At 30.3% G+C, this 19,490-nt stretch overlaps 3 protein-coding genes and 1 non-coding gene across 4 annotated transcripts; 1 reads left to right on the top strand and 3 right to left on the bottom strand.

The window, feature by feature from the left end:
• Window positions 1–1,099: 1,099 nt before the first annotated feature.
• TRNAG-GCC (transfer RNA glycine (anticodon GCC)) lies at window positions 1,100–1,170 on the bottom strand. Its single transcript has one exon. It is a non-coding gene; the product is annotated as a tRNA-Gly (tRNA).
• A 2,480-nt stretch (window positions 1,171–3,650) lies between these two features.
• On the top strand, window positions 3,651–4,984 carry LOC109817779 (olee1-like protein). Its single transcript, XM_020383124.3, has 2 exons — window positions 3,651–3,875; window positions 4,346–4,984. The coding sequence occupies exons 1-2, from the start codon at window positions 3,719–3,721 to the stop codon at window positions 4,693–4,695; spliced, it is 507 nt and encodes a 168-aa protein (XP_020238713.1). The 5' UTR covers window positions 3,651–3,718; the 3' UTR covers window positions 4,696–4,984.
• Window positions 4,985–11,529: 6,545 nt separating this feature from the next.
• On the bottom strand, window positions 11,530–13,239 carry LOC109817782 (cyclic dof factor 4). The gene is made up of 2 exons (XM_020383127.3): window positions 12,727–13,239; window positions 11,530–11,914 (listed from the first exon to the last, which is right to left on the bottom strand). The coding sequence occupies exons 1-2, from the start codon at window positions 13,124–13,126 to the stop codon at window positions 11,895–11,897; spliced, it is 420 nt and encodes a 139-aa protein (XP_020238716.1). The 5' UTR covers window positions 13,127–13,239; the 3' UTR covers window positions 11,530–11,894.
• A 3,963-nt stretch (window positions 13,240–17,202) lies between these two features.
• LOC109817772 (protein trichome birefringence-like 19) lies at window positions 17,203–19,260 on the bottom strand. The gene is made up of 2 exons (XM_020383118.3): window positions 18,693–19,260; window positions 17,203–18,176 (listed from the first exon to the last, which is right to left on the bottom strand). Exons 1-2 carry the CDS (start codon window positions 19,131–19,133, stop codon window positions 17,394–17,396), a joined length of 1,224 nt encoding a protein of 407 aa, XP_020238707.2. The 5' UTR covers window positions 19,134–19,260; the 3' UTR covers window positions 17,203–17,393.
• Between the last annotated feature and the right edge of the window lie 230 nt (window positions 19,261–19,490).

Here is a 19,490-nt window from a genome sequence, read left to right as displayed (position 1 = left end):
TAATGGATTAAAAGTACTATATGGTTACTGCTCCAATAGAGCTTAGAGGATGAGAGTAACAAGGGACATTATCGTAAACAAACAGCATAGAATTCAATCAAGGATGAAAAGCATAAACATGCGGCTACGTTAATCTTAATCAACCCCAAATATTTATCAAAAGATGGGATTGGGAACAAATGAGAAGCTTTGTTTTTTTTCTTTGTTTTTTCCCTTCCATAAAAAGTAAAAACTGAATGCTGATGTGTTAAATTTCTTTTGTAAGGTGAAGTTAGATGGATGGAGGTTCACGGATTAGTGATAAAAAATATGTGGCTATGAGACCTCCTTGCATCTATCAGCACCACATGGGACAAGCATTTGTCATCACACGTGGGACTCGACACGTGTGGAGAGTGAGTCAAAATGGGCACCCCACTAATGAAATTTCATTAGTTTTAAAAAGTGGAAGGTTTTCCACAACCAGCACCAAGTGCAGTGCCACCAAAGGGAAAAACAACTTGATAGGCTCATCACATTTATGGGTCTTTATTGCAATTTTATCCAATCATGGCTCTTCAGACTGACAAAGACTAAAAGTGTAAAAAATCAAATCCCACAAGCCCAACCTATGCTTGCGTGCAAATTCGTTTCAGCAAGAACTGGAGGCAGGAGGCTTTAATTTATGGAATAATATTATAACACTTTTCATTGTTTCTAAGCACAATTCACGAAGGCTCTTCTATGCTACTGTTAGTTTGAACCTTTTTAATAGTCCACCACGTGTTCCAACTTCCAAGTCTTATACTAGGATGATCTGATATGTATCTTTTTCAAGTGTTTGGTTAATGCAATGGTCAACGCAATTCAGGAAATTTCTTTCTCACTTTCTTTTTAGTTCTTTCCCATTTTGTTTTGGATATCCGTGTTTAATTTGGCTGCAGCCAACTTAAGCCTAATGTGCACAGAAAAATAATAACAATTTCTTCAAACTTGAAACGTATGTATTAGGTGGTTTGTGACCCAAAAATGACTGCCAAATAAAGGAGTATATAAAATCGGAAGACCAACATTATTTGACACAACAAACAAAATAAAATAACAAAAAAACCACCAAAATTGCACCAGCCGGGAATCGAACCCGGGTCTGTACCGTGGCAGGGTACTATTCTACCACTAGACCACTGGTGCTTCGTTGCTTGATTGAAGGCAAAATAAATTAGTTAATAGAAATCAATAACAAACTAGCATAAAACAAATAAATTCACTTGGTTTAATAAAATATGAGAAATTTTTAAATCTGACTCCAAACTTTATAAACCATTTAAATGAAATCATATTATCCCTAGCCCCATATTAAATCAAGATGATGCTTACAATTAGAATTAACATCAACATAAAATATGTTTGGCATTCAATATATTTTTGCTTGTAGGAGTAAAAAATCAATCCATCTATCTACACAGTCTAGGACAAATTGACGACTGTGTAACATGGTTATAATTTAGTGTTATATTAACAAAGCAAATGGTTGGCATCAACATGCACAAGATTCTTTGCAGCGGGTATAGATAAATACATTCTTCACTCTCTCTCCTAATTAAATTTGATTCACCAATTGTTGAAAAAGGGACTCGAGATTTTGTGTTAGCTCAGGTGGGTAATCACACAGACAAAAAGATACTTTGAAAGACATTGATCCATCTCCTTCTTTATCAGCATATGGTTCAAACTTCTACTTCATCATAATCCAGTGGGATTTAAACCTTTGCTTGCTTCTGCTAGCTGCATTCTTCTTCAATCCCTTCACTTGGCTAATAACTTCCGCCAATAATGTCTTTATCCCTTTAAGAGTAACAATTGACTTGCCAAATCAAAGTAATAACGAATGTTTTCTTAAAGAATAAGGAGGAATATTGTGAATAAAAAATAACTCAGTAACTATGAATATATACATCTACTCGCTTCAAAATTATGTGATATCTATTTTCAATTAAAAAATAGCTTTACGAGTACATTATTAGTGTTCCGATTAATGCCCTATCTAACTATCACCCAGAACATTTTAACTAAAAGTTTGTCAGGCTGAATACAGAAGTTGATAGATACTTTGAGAATGGTTGGTGTTCAACTAATCTTTTTCAACTACTTTGATAGAAAAATAAAATAATATAATATATATATACCCAACATTTGAGATTAATTAATTTGTTACCATGGGAAATGGGATTAGTGAAGAATTATCAAGACATCTAACTAGTGTAATTTAGTTTAGTAATTTACTAATTTCTATAATTCAATGCTTACTAATTTACTAATTTCTATATTTGTAGTTTAGTAATTGACTCACTACCTGGGGAATGGATGTTTATGTGGATTAACAGGAACTACGGCCAACCATATGGGGTTTGGGTTTGTGCAATCAATGTCCGGGCTTATAACCCAACTAAATGTCGTGGAGGATCATAAAACCTAAGTATTAGTTCCATGTGAGATAACGATACTTTTAAATAATTATAGGCGTCTCGAACAGGTTAAGGAATAAATTACTATTTGACACACAAAGTTTGTTTATGTCATGTCACTTATGTGTATCTCTAGCCAAGCAACAATTAATTAAGTTCTCCACAGTATGTACAAAGTGATGTATCTAGCCATTGCGCGGCCCACGAAGGAACCACCACAACTCTCTAGGAAACCCTTGTGTTGTGGCAGATACGATTTGGGATTGTTAAAATATGAGGTGACCCCAGTCACGATATTGGGGCTTTTGCATTTGGAGTAGTGTGTGTGGTTCTTGTTTGGTAGAGCAGCGGAGGGTTTATGTGAGAATTAAGGTTACTGCTACTAAAAAAATATTAAACTGAGAAAATAAAAATTCTTCATTCATGTCTCATGCAATTTTGGAATACATCTTAATTTGCGATTATAATTAGGTTTGGGCTCAAAAACTAAAAACCCATTTAAAGAAACAACTAAAGTATAACATAAAAGATCTAACAAGTCTGTAATTTAGACATAGTGTGTGTTTGTTTTATTGATAGCATTCATTCCTAGGCAACTAAACGGAGAAGTATGTGAGAAGAATCTTTCAAATGAACGTACTTTTATCTCTCCCAAACTGAAAACTAAACACACTAATAGTCTTTTAAGCGGTATGGCCCAAAAGATAAGCATTTAGGCCTATGTATGCAAATTTGGGCAAATAATATATATCGCTCAAAAAGATGGTATAGGAGACCATATTTAATTAAAGGTACTTTATTAATTATTTTTTCAATTTCTCATCCTATCATGTGATATCAATTATTATATTTATTTTAATTTCTAAGTATCGAATAGCATATAAGTGTCAAAAATCATTTTTTTGTTTTCTACCATACCAGAAGTCATTTTTTGATTGTGCAAGCAGCAAAACTTAATTATTAGAAATTATGAATATAAAGCAATGATGATTAATGTTCACAGAAATAAGGATGGCCCCTCATCCGTTTCCTATTTAACCGGTCTTCATTACTAATTATAAGTATTAAGAAAGTTGAGAAAGAGAGGAAAAATCGGGTCAAAACAAGAGTTTGAACCATCAGAAATAAAGGAAGGAATTACAACCTCACACATTAAACAGACACGGCGACAATATTTTGATCCACATCTGTATAAAACGCCACCCTCCCTTCCTTGCACTCAGTACCGAATCAAACCCTCATCCAAATAAAACCATCTAGCAGGTTTCACAATAATGGCAAAATCTACAATCATCGTTCTCGTCTCTGCCCTTTGCTTCTTATCCTTCCTAGGCTTGGCTTGTGCCAAAGACCGCTTCGTAGTGGAGGGCACCGTTTACTGTGACACATGTCGCCTCCAGTTCCTCACCAAGCTCTCCGAGTTCCTCGAAGGTACCTACTGCTTCTTTCACATGCACACATTAATAAATCATCGCCATGCACGTAGCTACAAAGTACATACTCATACCACATATATAACATGGTATCACCATTGGCAAATTTTAAATTGCCATTGTGGTGGTAGTAGAATGATTAAGTGCATGTTTGGATGTGAGTCAGGAATCCATGTGCTTTTAGTAAATCCGCGTGGTAACAATGCAGAAGCAAGTTATCTGGATCAAAGTTGACTTAGACTCAAAATTTGTTTGCATACAAATTTAGAAACAATTTTAAAAACCTTTTTTTTTTTTTTTTTCTAACTTATATTAACAAACTCTTAGTTCCAAACACACACACCGGATGAATGTGAATTATACATGCAAGATGAGTAAACAAAATTATACATTTTCAACCAATCAGACATGATTATTAATGAGTTTTACACGTGAGTTTGTGAGTGAATGATATATATATGGTATCAGGTGCTACCGTCCGTGTTGAGTGTTCACAAGTTGACAACAGCAAGAACGTGACATTCAGCAAAGAGGCTATAACAGATGCATCGGGGACATACAGAGTGGAGGTGGACGGAGACCACGAGGAAGACACGTGCGAGGTTGTGCTTGTGAAGAGTCCTAGGGGTGATTGTTCGGAGATAGACCGCGAGTCTCACCTGCAACAAGCAGCAAGAGTGAGCATCACGAAGAACAGTGGAATAGTGTCCCCAATGCGCCAGGCCAACCCTCTTGGTTTCCTCAAGAAGGAGCGTCTCCCTGGTTGCCTTGACCTGCTCAAGGAGCTTGGAATCAACGAAGATGGCACCCCCATATAAACAAAACATTCAAGGCTTCTGTTAGCACTTTCAAAGGATCGCTCCATCTTTTCCTTTTCTCCTTGTAGCTTTAATTAGGATCAAGATGTGAGCTAGAACCAATAATAGTAATAATATATAATAATAATTATGAGTGGGATGCGGTAGAGGGAGTTTTTCTTATAGACTTTAAACAAGTCTTCAAAGGATCCTTTGGCTTGTAGTACTCTCTCATTTTCGTACTTAATTAATTGGTGGAGTTTATATATATATATATATATATGGTGACTGATATCTGTTTTTCGTTTCATTCCTTCTGCATCATGTAATCCTCTTATTTCAGCTAAATAGAACAAAATATATAATAATAGGGGATTCTAATATTCCCATTTAATATGATTAGTGTTTCTCTTTTTGCGCCTAATATGATTACTGTTAGCGATCTTTCTTTAATAAATTATTCTCAAAAAAACTATATATATTATGCTTAATGAAAAAAAAAAATATAGAGTTTAATTTTAACATACTCTCATCGTAAACCAAGTACAAAATGCCCTATAAATATGATTTTTAAATATTAAATTCAGCAATATAATCATGCATGAGAATTCATGATTAAATGACAAGATAAAAAGTCTTTATACTATACTATATTCTAATTTAATTCACTAAAGTAAACCACCAATATATATATAAATATGTTGTGAATATTTGTAAATGATTAATTTATCTACAATTTGATATATGCATAATCATCAAGATAACATTATAATTTAACCGTTAGATTTATCAAATTTGCATTTTAAAAATGTTTTACTGGAATAAATTTGCAAGACTTACACATAAAATAAGCAAACCTCTTTCCTATATTTATATATACAATGCTATACTTACACATACTCTTTTGCAGTTTGTATACTTTTTTTTTTTTATATCATTTAACTATAATTAATCCCGTTTCATTTTTAAAAACAGATAAATTCTGACATTGTTACGTACAGCATGTGCAAGCTTTTATCTTTATATCTTAAAATTAAAACAGTACGAAACTGGCAGCTAGTGCCATTGAATTTAGTGTGTACATGTCTCCAAATAAGAAAATAAAGTTATGATACATGGACGCATCGATCATTGATCTCTTTAGTTACAAAAGTTCGTCACATATTTGGGTTTGCCCAAAAACACAGGGTTTTCGCTTTAAACGACATGGGCTTATAAAGCCTTGTTGGATATCCTAAGTGATAGTGAGACGTGCTATTAAATGGGTTTAGATATGTATCCCAAATTTTCCACTCCTCAGTTCCCCGTTCCCCAGCTCCTAGATTAGGATTATCCGGTTATTTATCAACAGAGCTAACTTGAAAAAAAGTTTGAGATTAATTAACTCGTTTAGCTAATTATATTTTTATATGCAGAATAATGAAAATATTAAAAGAGTAGAAGAGGCACTTCAACTCTTAAACACTAAAGTATCAACTAGAGAGAAGAAAAATACATCTAATGGGTTTAGTACACCGGTTAAACTAATTAAGTTTATATAAGATTTAAGCTGAAAATTAAACTATTAAAACAAAAAATTTGATTAGTTTGGTTTAGAGAAACGTTAACTAATAACATATATATTTTCTAACTCGTTATTTATTATTGACTGAAATTTGTTAAAAATTATAAAATAGATGTTTGGGTTAAAGTTTGCAAACTTAATTATATGTTTGAGTAGTTATTCTTTTTGCAATAGGGATAATGGTCTTGTTTCTATGTAACTCAGTTTTTAGGCAAAGTATATGTAAATGTACTTTTAAAGATAACCAAATTTGTCATGACATTGAGTTTACTCTCCAACTGAGTTTGGAGCACCTCAAATCGAAATCCTAACAGCTAATATTATGTGGATCTCACTCTTTATTTAATCACGTAATTTTATAATTTTTAATTAATTTTAACTAATAAAAAAACCATTGGAAGAAAATGTGTTATTAGTGCCTTTCATTTAGTTTATATGAACATTTGATATATGTATGAATAAAGTATAAAAAAAAAAAAGTTAATGTTTTGTAGATACCTACAGTGACGGATCCAGAAATTTTAGATAATTGAGATAATATTTATTTATATATTTGTAGTATTCAAAATTTTATATATAACTTTTAAAAGTATAAATATATATTATAATTATTTTTTACAAGTTTTTATATCTACAATTACGGTTAAAGATGAAAACAAACTAGGTCAGACTATATTATATTATAATTTAATAGATTTTAACCTAACTTTATTTAAAAATACATGTTTTAAATATGACATATTTATTTGTCATAAATATTTTTAAATGTTTGGTTCGAACTACAATCTTAAAAACCTACTTTATAATAATTTAACACTAATAAAAATATAAAAATAAATATGTTAAATTTTATAAAAATCAAGTTTAATTTATTTATGATATAAACATGTTTTAATATGTGATATAATTTTTTAGATGATAATTTATTTTAAAATATATTTTATAATAAAATTTATAAATAGAACATAAATCTTCCAATTTTTTCTATTTTGACTTTTTTAAATTAACGTATATAATCTTACAATTTTTACTATTTTGATTTTTTTTATCAACATATACAATAAATAAAAAATACAAAAGGTAAACATGTATATTACAAATTTTATTTTATCAAAAATTAATATATTACATTATATATGTGAGTATTAATATATATATATTATAATTAAACTTTTTAAAAATATTAATTCGTTATTAAAGAGCATTTTTTATCACATATGAAAATTAATCTTATTTGAAAGCTTGATAAATATCAAATAAATAAATAGCTTTTCCAAATTTATATTTTATACATACGATAATTTAAATATATATATATATATATATATATATTATTAGAATATAACTTATTTTTTAAAATATATTATTTTTTGGATAAAAAAATTGTGTATGTGTAAAATGGTAGTGGGGCCTCACTATGTTGTAAGTAGATCTGTCCTTGGATACCTATGGATCCATCAACACCTAAAAAGGACCAAAAAAAAAAAACAAATTGAAAAGAGGAAAAATATATGTAATATAATATATTACGTGATAAGAAAAATTAGAAAAAAAAAATAGAAATGAGTGTAAAATAATGAGGTGTTCAAGTATATATTTCTAAAAATATATTAAAAAAAATGGTAGAGTATCATTCAACAAAATACTATAAAAAAGGAAAAGAAAAGAAAAAGACACATCTTTAATTAGAAGTGGTACGAATGAAAATTATTAAGGTTAACTTAATAGTAAATTAAGAGTTTAAGTAGTTATGAAGCTCAAACTTTAATATATTAAAAGAAAAAAAAATGCTAATTCACGTGACAACTTGTAAGGAGGCACGTGAGCCAATGTCTTTAATTTGTGTTGATAGGTAGTATGCCTATTTTATCTCACACAAGATATAATCTTTTTAACATAAATAGTTTTTTAAACATTATTTTTTAGGTAATTATTTTGGCTGTTGATTAAGATAATTAAAAAATAACATATACATTAAAATGCCGTGAACAAAATCAATATAAAACTTTTCGACGGACAATTTATACCAACATTATTTTTCAGGTAATCAATTTCTACGCATAATTTATTATTATATATACCAACATTCTGCTACCAACCTATATAGGCTAAAATGACACCAAAATATATACCAACATTTATTCATCACAATAATTTGGAACTTATTTATCATATGCCTAATGACTCACAACACATGTGATGTGACAAAAGAAAATAAAAGGATATATAAAACTATGTGTATTAACATGTTAAGTCATAAGGGAACCCGTAAATTAACATCATATTTCATTTCAAACATTTTATCTTATATCGATAATGTTTAGTTGCCATTTGATAAAGGAATATTTTTCTTTTATAACAACAAGTGGGACAGAAGCACACGTTTCTATTTTTATTTTATCTTAAAATAAAAAATAATTTTTATATTAAATTAATTTATTTATTGGTATATATCATTTTATCTTGTTTATAATTTTTTTTTATTATTCATTAATAAAATACATATTAATTATAATGTAATATTATAAAATTATAAATATTTATTATTATTATTATTATTATTACTTATATTTATATTTTTTTTATAATACTACAATTTAGTTTTTCCATAAAATTATAGTAATGCTTAAAATATATTATAAGTATTACACTTTACATAATTGTAATCGTAAATATACATAAAAGTTAACAAATTATATATATAATATTATTTAATACAATATTTTTTAATTATAAAATTTTCTTAATAGAAAGATTAAGTAATGATTGTAATTCATAATGATTTTTAACTTTTAACAATAAAAATAATAAAAAAGTTCATTATGCTAATTGTATTAGAATGAAGTGATTTTTAGTATGTGAGATCAATCTTTTAGAAGGTTTGATATCTATTTCAATATATTTTTGGTTTTCTCTATTATTTGATTTTGATTAGATACTCATTTGGAAATTTTCTTGTATTGTTATCTATCATATAGGTGAGAAGTTATTCTTAGTGATCTTGGTGATTTCAAGAGGACTTGTAGTGTATTCATTAATTATTATTAATAGAGTTTTTAATGAATTAGGTCTCATAGATTTTTTCCTCATATCGAGAGTTTTTCTATGTTAAAATTTTGTTGCATGTTTGATTTCTATTTTTATGTTTTGGGTATCTTATCGTACTTGTTGTTTCTGGAGCCTATTGTTAATTTTACTAGGCAAAATGAGATATAATTTTTCTTTCACTTAATTGTTATTATTAGTGAAATTTTTATTGAATTACGTCTCATAAATTTTTGCCTCATATTGACAATTTTTTTTACATTAAAATTTTGGTGTCTATTAATTTTTAATTTTCTATTTTGTGTATCTTGTTATACACTTGAAATTATCTTGTTACTTTCAAAATTTATTATTATTTATACAAGGAGAAAAATCCAATTTTACTTCCGCTTATTTGTTATTATTTGTTACTTTCCCAACACAAAACAAAGCAAATGAAAAAACAATAGAAAAATGAACAATTATCCATTAAACATAGCACAACAATATCTTGAGTAGCTCCAAATGCTAGACCACTACCTACCCTTAAGAAAGTGAAAGATGCTATATAAATTCCACATTAATAAAAATGAGTGAAGATGAGATTGAAAACTATCAACTGATGTTTATGATAAATAAAACAATTTTTATATTACCTTTAGCGCCATGTTTATGCTACTCAGAAGATCTAGTGAATCGTGGAACAACAATGATAGAAGACGAACTATGTGTTTAACATTTATAATATTTCTAGTTAATGTAATGCATGGTAACGTGGTAATGTGACGATTATAAAAATGTTAGAGGTGGTAGATTTATGCGCTTACCCACGTCGATTTCATTGTGTTTTATTTCAACCGTTTACAACTTTTGATTTTGGTTAATTCTGGTTTATTCATTTTTTTTTGTTTTAAAATAATGTGTTCTTCTTATATGAAAGAGAGGGAAAAAAAGAAAAAAGAAATATGCATGTACACCAAAATCTGATGTGAATACCAAAATCTGATATGGATTTTATTTTTATAGAGATAAACATTTAAAATGACGGCGCTAATTTTATACGCCCACGCATCTAATCAGATAAAGCTTTATTAAGTAAATATAAAGCAATTATATGCTTTCTGTATAAGTAAATGAGAACAAACCAAGAAGAAAAGACTAAGCTAAACGCAACCTATATTAATTAATCTCTAAGATGTAGATGGTTAAGCATATAGCTTAATTATACAAAAAAGTACTTTATTGGTTGTTGGTGTTTGTTCAAAGAAAGAAAAAAAGACAAATTCAACAAATTATATTATTACAATAGTTCCTTTTTCCGGATGAATCAATCAATCAAACTCGTTTATAATAATTTACCTATATTGCTTGACTGAACAAGACTCCTTTATCCCTTCATATTTATTTTATTACAACAATAACTAATTATTTGCAGATGCCGGCAAATCATAAAATAGATCTTTTTAAATATTTTAAATTATTAAAAATAAAAAATAAAATCCTTTTCATTATGATAACTTTTTCAGTAAAAATTATAATAATGACAATAAGTTTTGGATTCAAGACTTTTTATATATTACTTCTATCTTTCACAGCCAAAAAAATATCCATTTTAATTATGTCTCTGTTATAAGGCATAATATTGGAATCTTGGTTTTGTTCTACCAAATTGGAAATTCTTAATTTCTTTAAAATTGATTTGGTAAGCTTTATCGGCCGGCCTCAAGAACAACAATCTGCAGAAGACTAGAGTCGACTCCTTAATTATTGAAGCATAGAGAAAAAGAGGAATAAATAAAACGCACAAACGACAATTTGCACTGAAATATTCGTGTTTTGATGTTTTAAACCACATAAACGAAAATTTTCATAAAATAAATCTTTTTAAATATTTTAAATTATTAAAAAATAAGAAGAAAATCTTTTTTCATTATGATAACTTTTTCAATAAAAATTATTGTTTAGTAAAAATTAAGATGATGCCGATAAGTTTTGGACTCAACTTTTTATAGATTACTTCTATCCTTCACTATTATGCCTAAAAAATATCCATTTTAATTATGTACTTGTTAGGCATAATATTGGAATCTTGGTTTTGTTCTAGCAAATTGGAAATTCTTGATTTCTTTAAAAATTGATTTGGTAAGGTTTATCGGCCGGCCTCAAGAACCACACCCTGTGGAAGACTAGAGTCGACTCCTTAATTATTGAAGCATAGAGAAAAGAAGAATAAATAAAAGGCATAAACGACAATTTGCACTGAAATATTCGTGTTTTGATGTTTACTTTTTCAATCCTATCTCTCTTTGTCCATTGACCAATATTTCATCTGTACATATCTGCATACATCAATTTCGTGAATTTCAATCATGTCACAGCTAATATGTCTAACCCACTTATAACCAATTATCTTCACTCCATTCATTCATGCCTTAAACCCTGCATATGGCATCGAGGAAAAAACTAATCTCCACATGTCACGTCTTCTCATATAGTTCAACAATATTACCGATCGATCGATCATTTTCTGCGCCATTTTCTTAATTCGGTGTTCACATCTTAACTCATAACACGCTTTGCTCCGTCATTGTTGAAGTATTCTCTTTTTCATATGTAATTCCAAGAGATCATGTTATTGACCTTGGTGTTGATCTGCAGAAACAAACACTTCTTTTCAGATATTTTGGACCATGCAATAAAATAAATACCCAAAGACTAATTAACCGTTCAAAACTCGCCCAAGTCTTAACTTGAAGGTGCATCCAGAAGAACCGGAACTTTCTAGCCATATATTTAAATGTAGTAATATATTTGCGTTATAATTTTTAATAAAGAAATTCTCTTGATATATTTATTTTCACCTAATATATTTTAACAAAAATGATTGGTAAACATTAAAACCTTTTAAAATACTGGGTCAACCATATTTATGGAATAATAAAAAATAAAAAAAAACCTCATATACACTTGCGAGAGAGAAAAATACAAGTATAATAAATACTATGATATATTAAAAAAAAAAATATTAATAAGATATATAAAATGATCGGATATCCAAATTTCATCACTCTAATTTTAACAACTGAATAGATTTAACTAAATAAAGATTCCCCCTAATATAAATAAGGATTCACCAATTTCATCCCGTCTAAATATGATGATTGAACATTTATGTTGTTTGGTTGTAGAAACATAATTAGGATAAAACTTGCTTGTAATATTGTGAGTAATATTCTCTAATTAAAATTAAAACTTATTGATAAATACTACTGTATTTAAGATTTGTTTATATTGTTATATAATTAAACCCTCGAATTTATTTATATATTTTCGATGCTATATAATTATTAGTGCATGTCTGCATGACATTATCCGAGTGTAGAATGTTTTGTTGTAACTAGGTTTTATGATGGGAAGAATATTTGAAGAAAGAAAGAAGATGAGAATTGAGAAGGATAAAATACCAGAGGTGATCCTGCGGCGCTTGGGGGGAAAAATCTGGCGGAAATCGGTGTGAGGCACGGGAAGTTGGGGCTGCACCATCTCAAACTTGTTGTCGTGGTCGGAAGTTTCATAGAGCCCTCCATCGGGCGCATGGCACGGTGGCTTGGCCTTCCGGCGGCCGGCACCGACGGCGACGTTCCGGAGGGCCCCACCAGCGGTCCAGTACCTCTGGCAGGTCTTGCAAAAATGCCTTGGCTGATTAACGTTGTAGTTGTTGAAGTAACAGAATTTGGTTTCCATGCTCTTGCATCTGGGGCAGGCTATTGTCTTCTCGCTTCCCTTTTCTCCTTTCTTCACTTCTCCACTGTTCAATCTAATCGTTGCGCCAAACAGCTTAATCCCTTCACTCTCTTCTGCCATCAATCTCACACACACACAATTATTCTTAATGGACAAGTTTTTCCTGTTTAGGGACCAAATATTATCCAAGGCCTTTTATATGCATATATAGCCTCATGTATAAAGCAAAAAGTGTTTCTTAGTTATTATAATCATAAACTATGGCATCAGATCCATGTGCTACGCGCCAAAATCTAAACTTAGGTGGGGGTATAAAGGAAATTTTTATTTCATTACTCTAGTCCCAATTATTATCTTCGCAACATATATACTTAATTAAGTTATGTGTTATTAATTTGTGTAAATTAAATAATTAAATGTGTTACATAAAAATTGGTTGAAACTGTAAGCTTATCAAAAAATTAAAAAAGGAAAACTTTTGAGGGAACTGTACAGTAGAAAGCTTAGCTCATCATCTTTACTGTTTTTCTTGTTAAGTTGCTTCATGTGACATGCATGAGAAAGACCGTGAAATATTTGCTCAGATAAATAGTTTTTTTTTTTTTTTTTTTTCTATTAAAGAGTTATAAATCTTTTTTTGTGGTTCTTCAGGAGTAAAGTTGATATGTCCAACTGTAATTTCATATCTAAATCAAGAATTGAATCGTGATCATTAATTAAAAAATATAAATGTGAAATTACTTGGTATAATAATTTTTTGTTGCTCTTATAAATAACTAAAGCTTATTAAAGAAAAAAAAGTGTGATTCATCATAATTTCTTTTATGCAAATTATATCGCAGAGAATAAATTAACTCAACAAGTAGGTATAGAGATAAAAGTATATTTTTAGCTATGACTTTCCTTTTAAGATTTGAATTTTTTTTTATCGAAAATGTGTCGTATTTTATTGTAATTACATGTATTAGTTAATTAGAAAACTAATTTAATTTATCCACAGAGCAGTTAGCGTACGTACGTTATGATCATGCAGTGCTAAAATGTCTACAAGGTGGGTCCAATCCAGATAGGTCGCTTGCAAAGTGTCAAAAGGTAGTGGAAAGGGGATGCATGTACTTGCATAATATATATGTATGAAAGGAGGAAGAAACTTGTTCTAGTGAAATTCTTCCGAATGTATTCTATTTTCAAAAGTAAGGTAGCTCTCAAAGATCTTACGAGCTAAAAAGTACTGCCTTTTCTCTTTCCTTTAAAAAGTTCAAGAACAAGATTAAAGGCATGTCGAATATTAAGTTGGCTTTCATACGTCAATGGCTTAATGCAGTGGTGTACTCTCCTATTTGTGTACAGTGCCACATGTATGTACAGAGATATCCAAAAGGAAATGTACCACTGAAGCTATGAAGAAATGGATCTTCGCTGGAAAAAGATATGGCGAACAACAAGTACTTCATAAAATTAATACACAAATTGGTTCTTTGTTTAGGTGTGCGATGATATGATATGCTATTTCGATATGCCATTTGGTTGGTTCTCCTTGCTCACTGTATATTAATGTTAGCCACGGCTGATTCTCTCTTAATTTAGAAGTGTAATACCAAAGCCAGTGGTTGGTCCTAAAGCACATATGTTAATTAGTGACAGAGCCAATTTTCCCTAGCATGAGGTCTAAAGTCTGTTATGCACAATAATACTTTGTTTTGGTGTAGGAATATGATAACTCTGTTTGGAATCTTGTACTTATTAGCTTAATCTGTAACATAATAAGTGAAATGTTGTACTTATTAGGCTCAATCTGTAATTCATATTTATAGTTTACAATTTGCAAAGAAAAAATATTTTTATTAGAATAACTTGATGATAATATAAACATAATCATATTTTGTTATATATGATTATATTGTGAATTTTTGTAATAATTATTTGAAAAAATATATAAGGTGATATTTAATTAGTTGATAGAAGAGAAGAATTACATGGAGAGTGCATGAAAAATTAAATTAAAGAAAGAAAAAAATCCCTGGGACAAATTAAAATTGAGGAGTATTTGCTTATTGGTCAAGCTAAAGAAAGCTTAAAGGGGAATATGTCCCTTTTGGCGAAGTTTTATATACAGTATGAACTATAAATAAGTTTGGTAAAGAAAGAGAAAGAAGATGTTAATTTATAAACGACAATTCACATGCCTGGATCTGGTTTGTTGAAATAGGATAAAGTTGATGTGTTTATCTCTCATGTGAATTGAAAAAGGAAAATAAGTAATCTTAGATATGACTTTTTGCGGCTTTTGAAAAGGCAGAAGAGTACGTTTGTGGGCCAACATCATGCAATTTTCAGTGATGTATATTGAATGAAGATACATGCTCCTAATGGCATTTGGTATTACACAGTTACACTATTACTTATCACACCAAAGCCAACTTTTCAGGTTCCAATGGCTTTGTTGCACCCTTTTCAATCAAATTATAAAATATTAGTCTGTGGGTCTAGTTCCCTTTTAGTACGCAACACTTATTAATTTTAAGGATTTGTTATGCAGTTTCTTTACTAAAGGAATCTTTATATTATCAATTCAAAAGTGATCTCATTTCCAACTCATTACTCTGTTTTCTAATTGTAATGCAGACAAAGAAGCACCAATTTGCTTTATTCTATTGAGAAGAAAAAAACGCACTTTTTCTTTGGGGTGCTTTCGAAGTCTTTCTGTATTATTTTTTTTGCCCCTACCTAAGTAAAAGTCTGCCCACAATTATAAAATCAAAGACAAATAGAGCTTGCATATGTTTCTCTACCAAAACAAGATAAATGTTTTCAAAATCATTGTTGCGATCCCATCCAAAAATCAAATTCATCTATTTTATCCCCCATTTGTCATTGTCATATTTTTCAACTCAAACAAGGGGAGATTTTCGCACTAGATTTACTATTTGTGCTCTCATAACTGTGTGAATCTTTCAAAGTATGTCTCATGTTTTAGATCGGTTTAATTATAAACCCTAATATTATATTTTTGTCAATTTGCCACTTCTTTGACCCATTAATCGCTCTTTTAGCAAAAATATTAAAAATTTATGGAATCCTTTTCACATATACTCAATACTAATGTTATCATATATCTTTCAAAGTTTTTTGTCCATATTATCTAGTTAATCTTATCACTAGTTATGTTTCAATTATAAAAATGTTTTCTCTCCCACAAGAGTTTTATTTTATTTTATTTTATTTATTGAGTCAATTGATTCCTAAATTAAGTGGCTTGACAAGTGTTCACGTCCTTCGTGAACCAATCACTAAAACTGCATCATGAAAAATATATCACTACTGATTGTAACATCTTACCCACCAGGCCACCATCATTCATAATATTTTGTACAAAAATCCAGAATTTATAGCCTGGCTGTTGGGAGTTCTTAGACACCAAATGTCATTTTTTTCCTGTTGTTTTGCACCCTCTTCCATGATTAAAATTTCCAACATACATTATTTTGTTTGATCTTTGTTTGCATCCTAAAAGTATTGGTGTAGGTCATTCACTTACCTAAATTACTTTTCCTTGTACTCCTTTAGCAATAATTTATAATCTCCCAATAAAGGAACTCATCTACATAATCATATGAATGAGTATTCAGTACAAACAAGTTTAAACAAATTAAGTAGGGCATAACTGAGCATGTTACACCATCCACTTTCACAGCTTAGGGGTCATAAACTACATAATACATTAACTGTACAAACTTGGAATAGGGAATTAATTTATGTAAAGTATAACAAATCTCATTTCAGTCTTTGTATGTCTATCCACGCACTGACACGTTTCATGGAGTATTGCATTGGGGCTAAAAGGTTCCATAGTTTAGTGATTTTGGGTTTAATGAACTTTGGGCCGCTTGGCCCAAAAGTCTAGCTAGCAAGCCTCTTGCTCCTCTTCTTTTTAATTTTTTTTTTTCTAGAATAAAATGTTACACCTTGCGTGTGTTGTTCTATGATTAGTTGTATATTTCGAACCAAAATTTCACTAATTAAAGATGGAAAAGAAATGATGAAACATTCAATAAAAATAATTACTCTAAATTTTTGTACAAAATTATTTTTATATCCCCTAAGCTCAAAATCGTTTAAAATAATTCGGTCTAGGAAACAATGCATATTTATGATAACTAGGATTAGATGTAATATCTAATCAAAATTTTGGAAAATTATGTCTAAAGAATCTGAAATTTTAACATATTCAAACATAAATATATAAGCTCTTCTTACGGTATTAAGAAGAGGTAGGTCAATCTTTGAATATTTTGGTATGCTATTTTAGAAACATAAGTTTAGAAAATAAAGTTATAGACACTCACGAAAACGTATAATATATAATTTGAAGCTACATTGAAAAGATTTAGAAGCTTCCGATTTTGATCATATGGAGCAAAAACTGATTCCATGTATCAACGGGACCGGGCATACACCAGTGAACGCAGTCGTTGATGCTGACATTTCTATCCAAATTATGGCCATACTTATGAGGATGTCCATCAGGCCTCATGAGCATCACATCAGTTATGTTGATCAAACCAAAACGCAAACCTTTCTGTCTGGCTTCCTTTTCCGCTGCTGCAAATTCCTCCACTTGTGTCTCATAGATTTCCTCGAGAGCGTAGGGATGCAAAAACCCTTTATCTTCCTTGTTAACGGGAAGTGTTCTATTACACCCTCCACCTTTGTTCCACTCTCCATTCTCAAAGTGGTTCGGCGAATGAGTCACCAAAAACACCATCCCCTTGAACCCTTTGAGGTTTATGACAGTTCTGAAAGCGGTTCGGAATGCGTTTCTGTAACCGTACAAGTTGAGAGGGTCTGTGGTCAAGTTATGGCACTTTTGACATCCGACAACTTGGCGATTTTCGTAGAATGTTAATGGTCGGAAGAACCATTGTCCGGCAGAGAAAATAAGGTAGTCAAAAATTTGAATGTGATTGGCCCAAGCTTCATCTGGCTCATCTAGGAAAAGGTTCTCGGCGTTGTAGAAAGATGTGTCTTTGAGGTATGCTTTACTTGATTTGACGAAAAAGGGTGACCATAATATTGCAACGGTGAACTTATAATCGGCGTAGAACCACCATTTGAAATATTTGTCGTCCTTCGATGTGTATCTGGATGTAATGTCCACAGGACGAGCAACCTGAAAGAGTAGTTATGACTTATTTGGAAACATCATTCATTCGCCACAACATTGGGATTGCCGGATTGGGTCCCCATCATATTAACCTATTAATTACAATTACTTTAATCCACTTAAATTACTTTTTCGATCAAGTTTAAAGCTTTTTAGGTTATTGATTTTTTTTTCTTTCCATAAATATGATTCACGGAATTTTTAAAACCGGTAATCAAGTATTAATTTGCATTTGTAGAGTTAATAACAATTTAATTTATATAAAACACACTTCATTTAAAAAATAAGTAACGTGTTAATATTAATGAATATAAAATTACATTAAGTAACATTTTCATATTTTAATTAACATCACACAGAAAAGTGAGAACGTTAATATTTTAATACATTTTTAAAATGTTAAAATTGCATCGGAGGGACTCTTTTTATTTCTATACTCAATTTATTTCATTTTAGAGTTTTGGTTAATATTTTAAAATGCTTTATACCAAAAAAGCAAAAAATTGTTGATGAGATACTTACACTATTTAGGAGGCACAACAATGACTCAGCCTGGTTTCGGGCAATTGAGTCTCCAACAAAAGCCATGGACTTTCCCCTAACAATCTTCAAAAATTGTTTGGCATCAAACAGCGGAAGCTCACATTCCTCAGGTTTCCATCTCCATTTCAGGAACTCTCTGTCTGGTCTCCCATGCATGAAGCAGTTCTGCTTTTCCGCTATGAAAGGGCAACTTTCATTACTGTAGTAAGACCCTTTGGAATATGGCACCCAACTTCCTGAAAATATGTTGCACTTGTTGTTTTCTGGGGTTTCCAAACTGCTTCCATATAGACTAAAATATGATTCATTTAAGTCTATGACCAGAGGAAGGAGTAACACCATCACAAGAAGAGTGAGTGGTAATATGAACACCCCTTTGGGAATGTTTCCTGCACCACACTTACATTTCAAAACCTCCATTACATGCTTGTGCTAAAAATTTCAACTTAGAAAATAATATATATATTGTGATGAATAGCTAATACATAGTAAACTACTAATCTACTACGAAACTTTTATAGTAGCAATCATAGTGTTGGTCGTTGTTCCTTAAACCATGCTGCAATCCAAGCTTTAAATGGCGCAAATAAAATGAATGAAAGAAACATTATATATTTATACCATAATAATAAAATTTGTGACAGGTTAGTTGGACCTGTCTTGGTGATTACACAGAAGCCCTCTGTCCCGAACTGCTTTGTGCTTTAGCTCAAAAGAGCTGCGGTAGGAGAAAAAAATAATAATAACAAATATTTGACACATGTAGAAGGAGAATAT

This window comes from Cajanus cajan, chromosome 1, assembly GCF_000230855.2.
Source record: "Cajanus cajan strain Asha chromosome 1, NIPB_CcT2T_4, whole genome shotgun sequence".
Taxonomy (NCBI): domain Eukaryota; kingdom Viridiplantae; phylum Streptophyta; class Magnoliopsida; order Fabales; family Fabaceae; genus Cajanus; species Cajanus cajan.
This window is presented reverse-complemented; position numbering and strand designations above follow the sequence as displayed.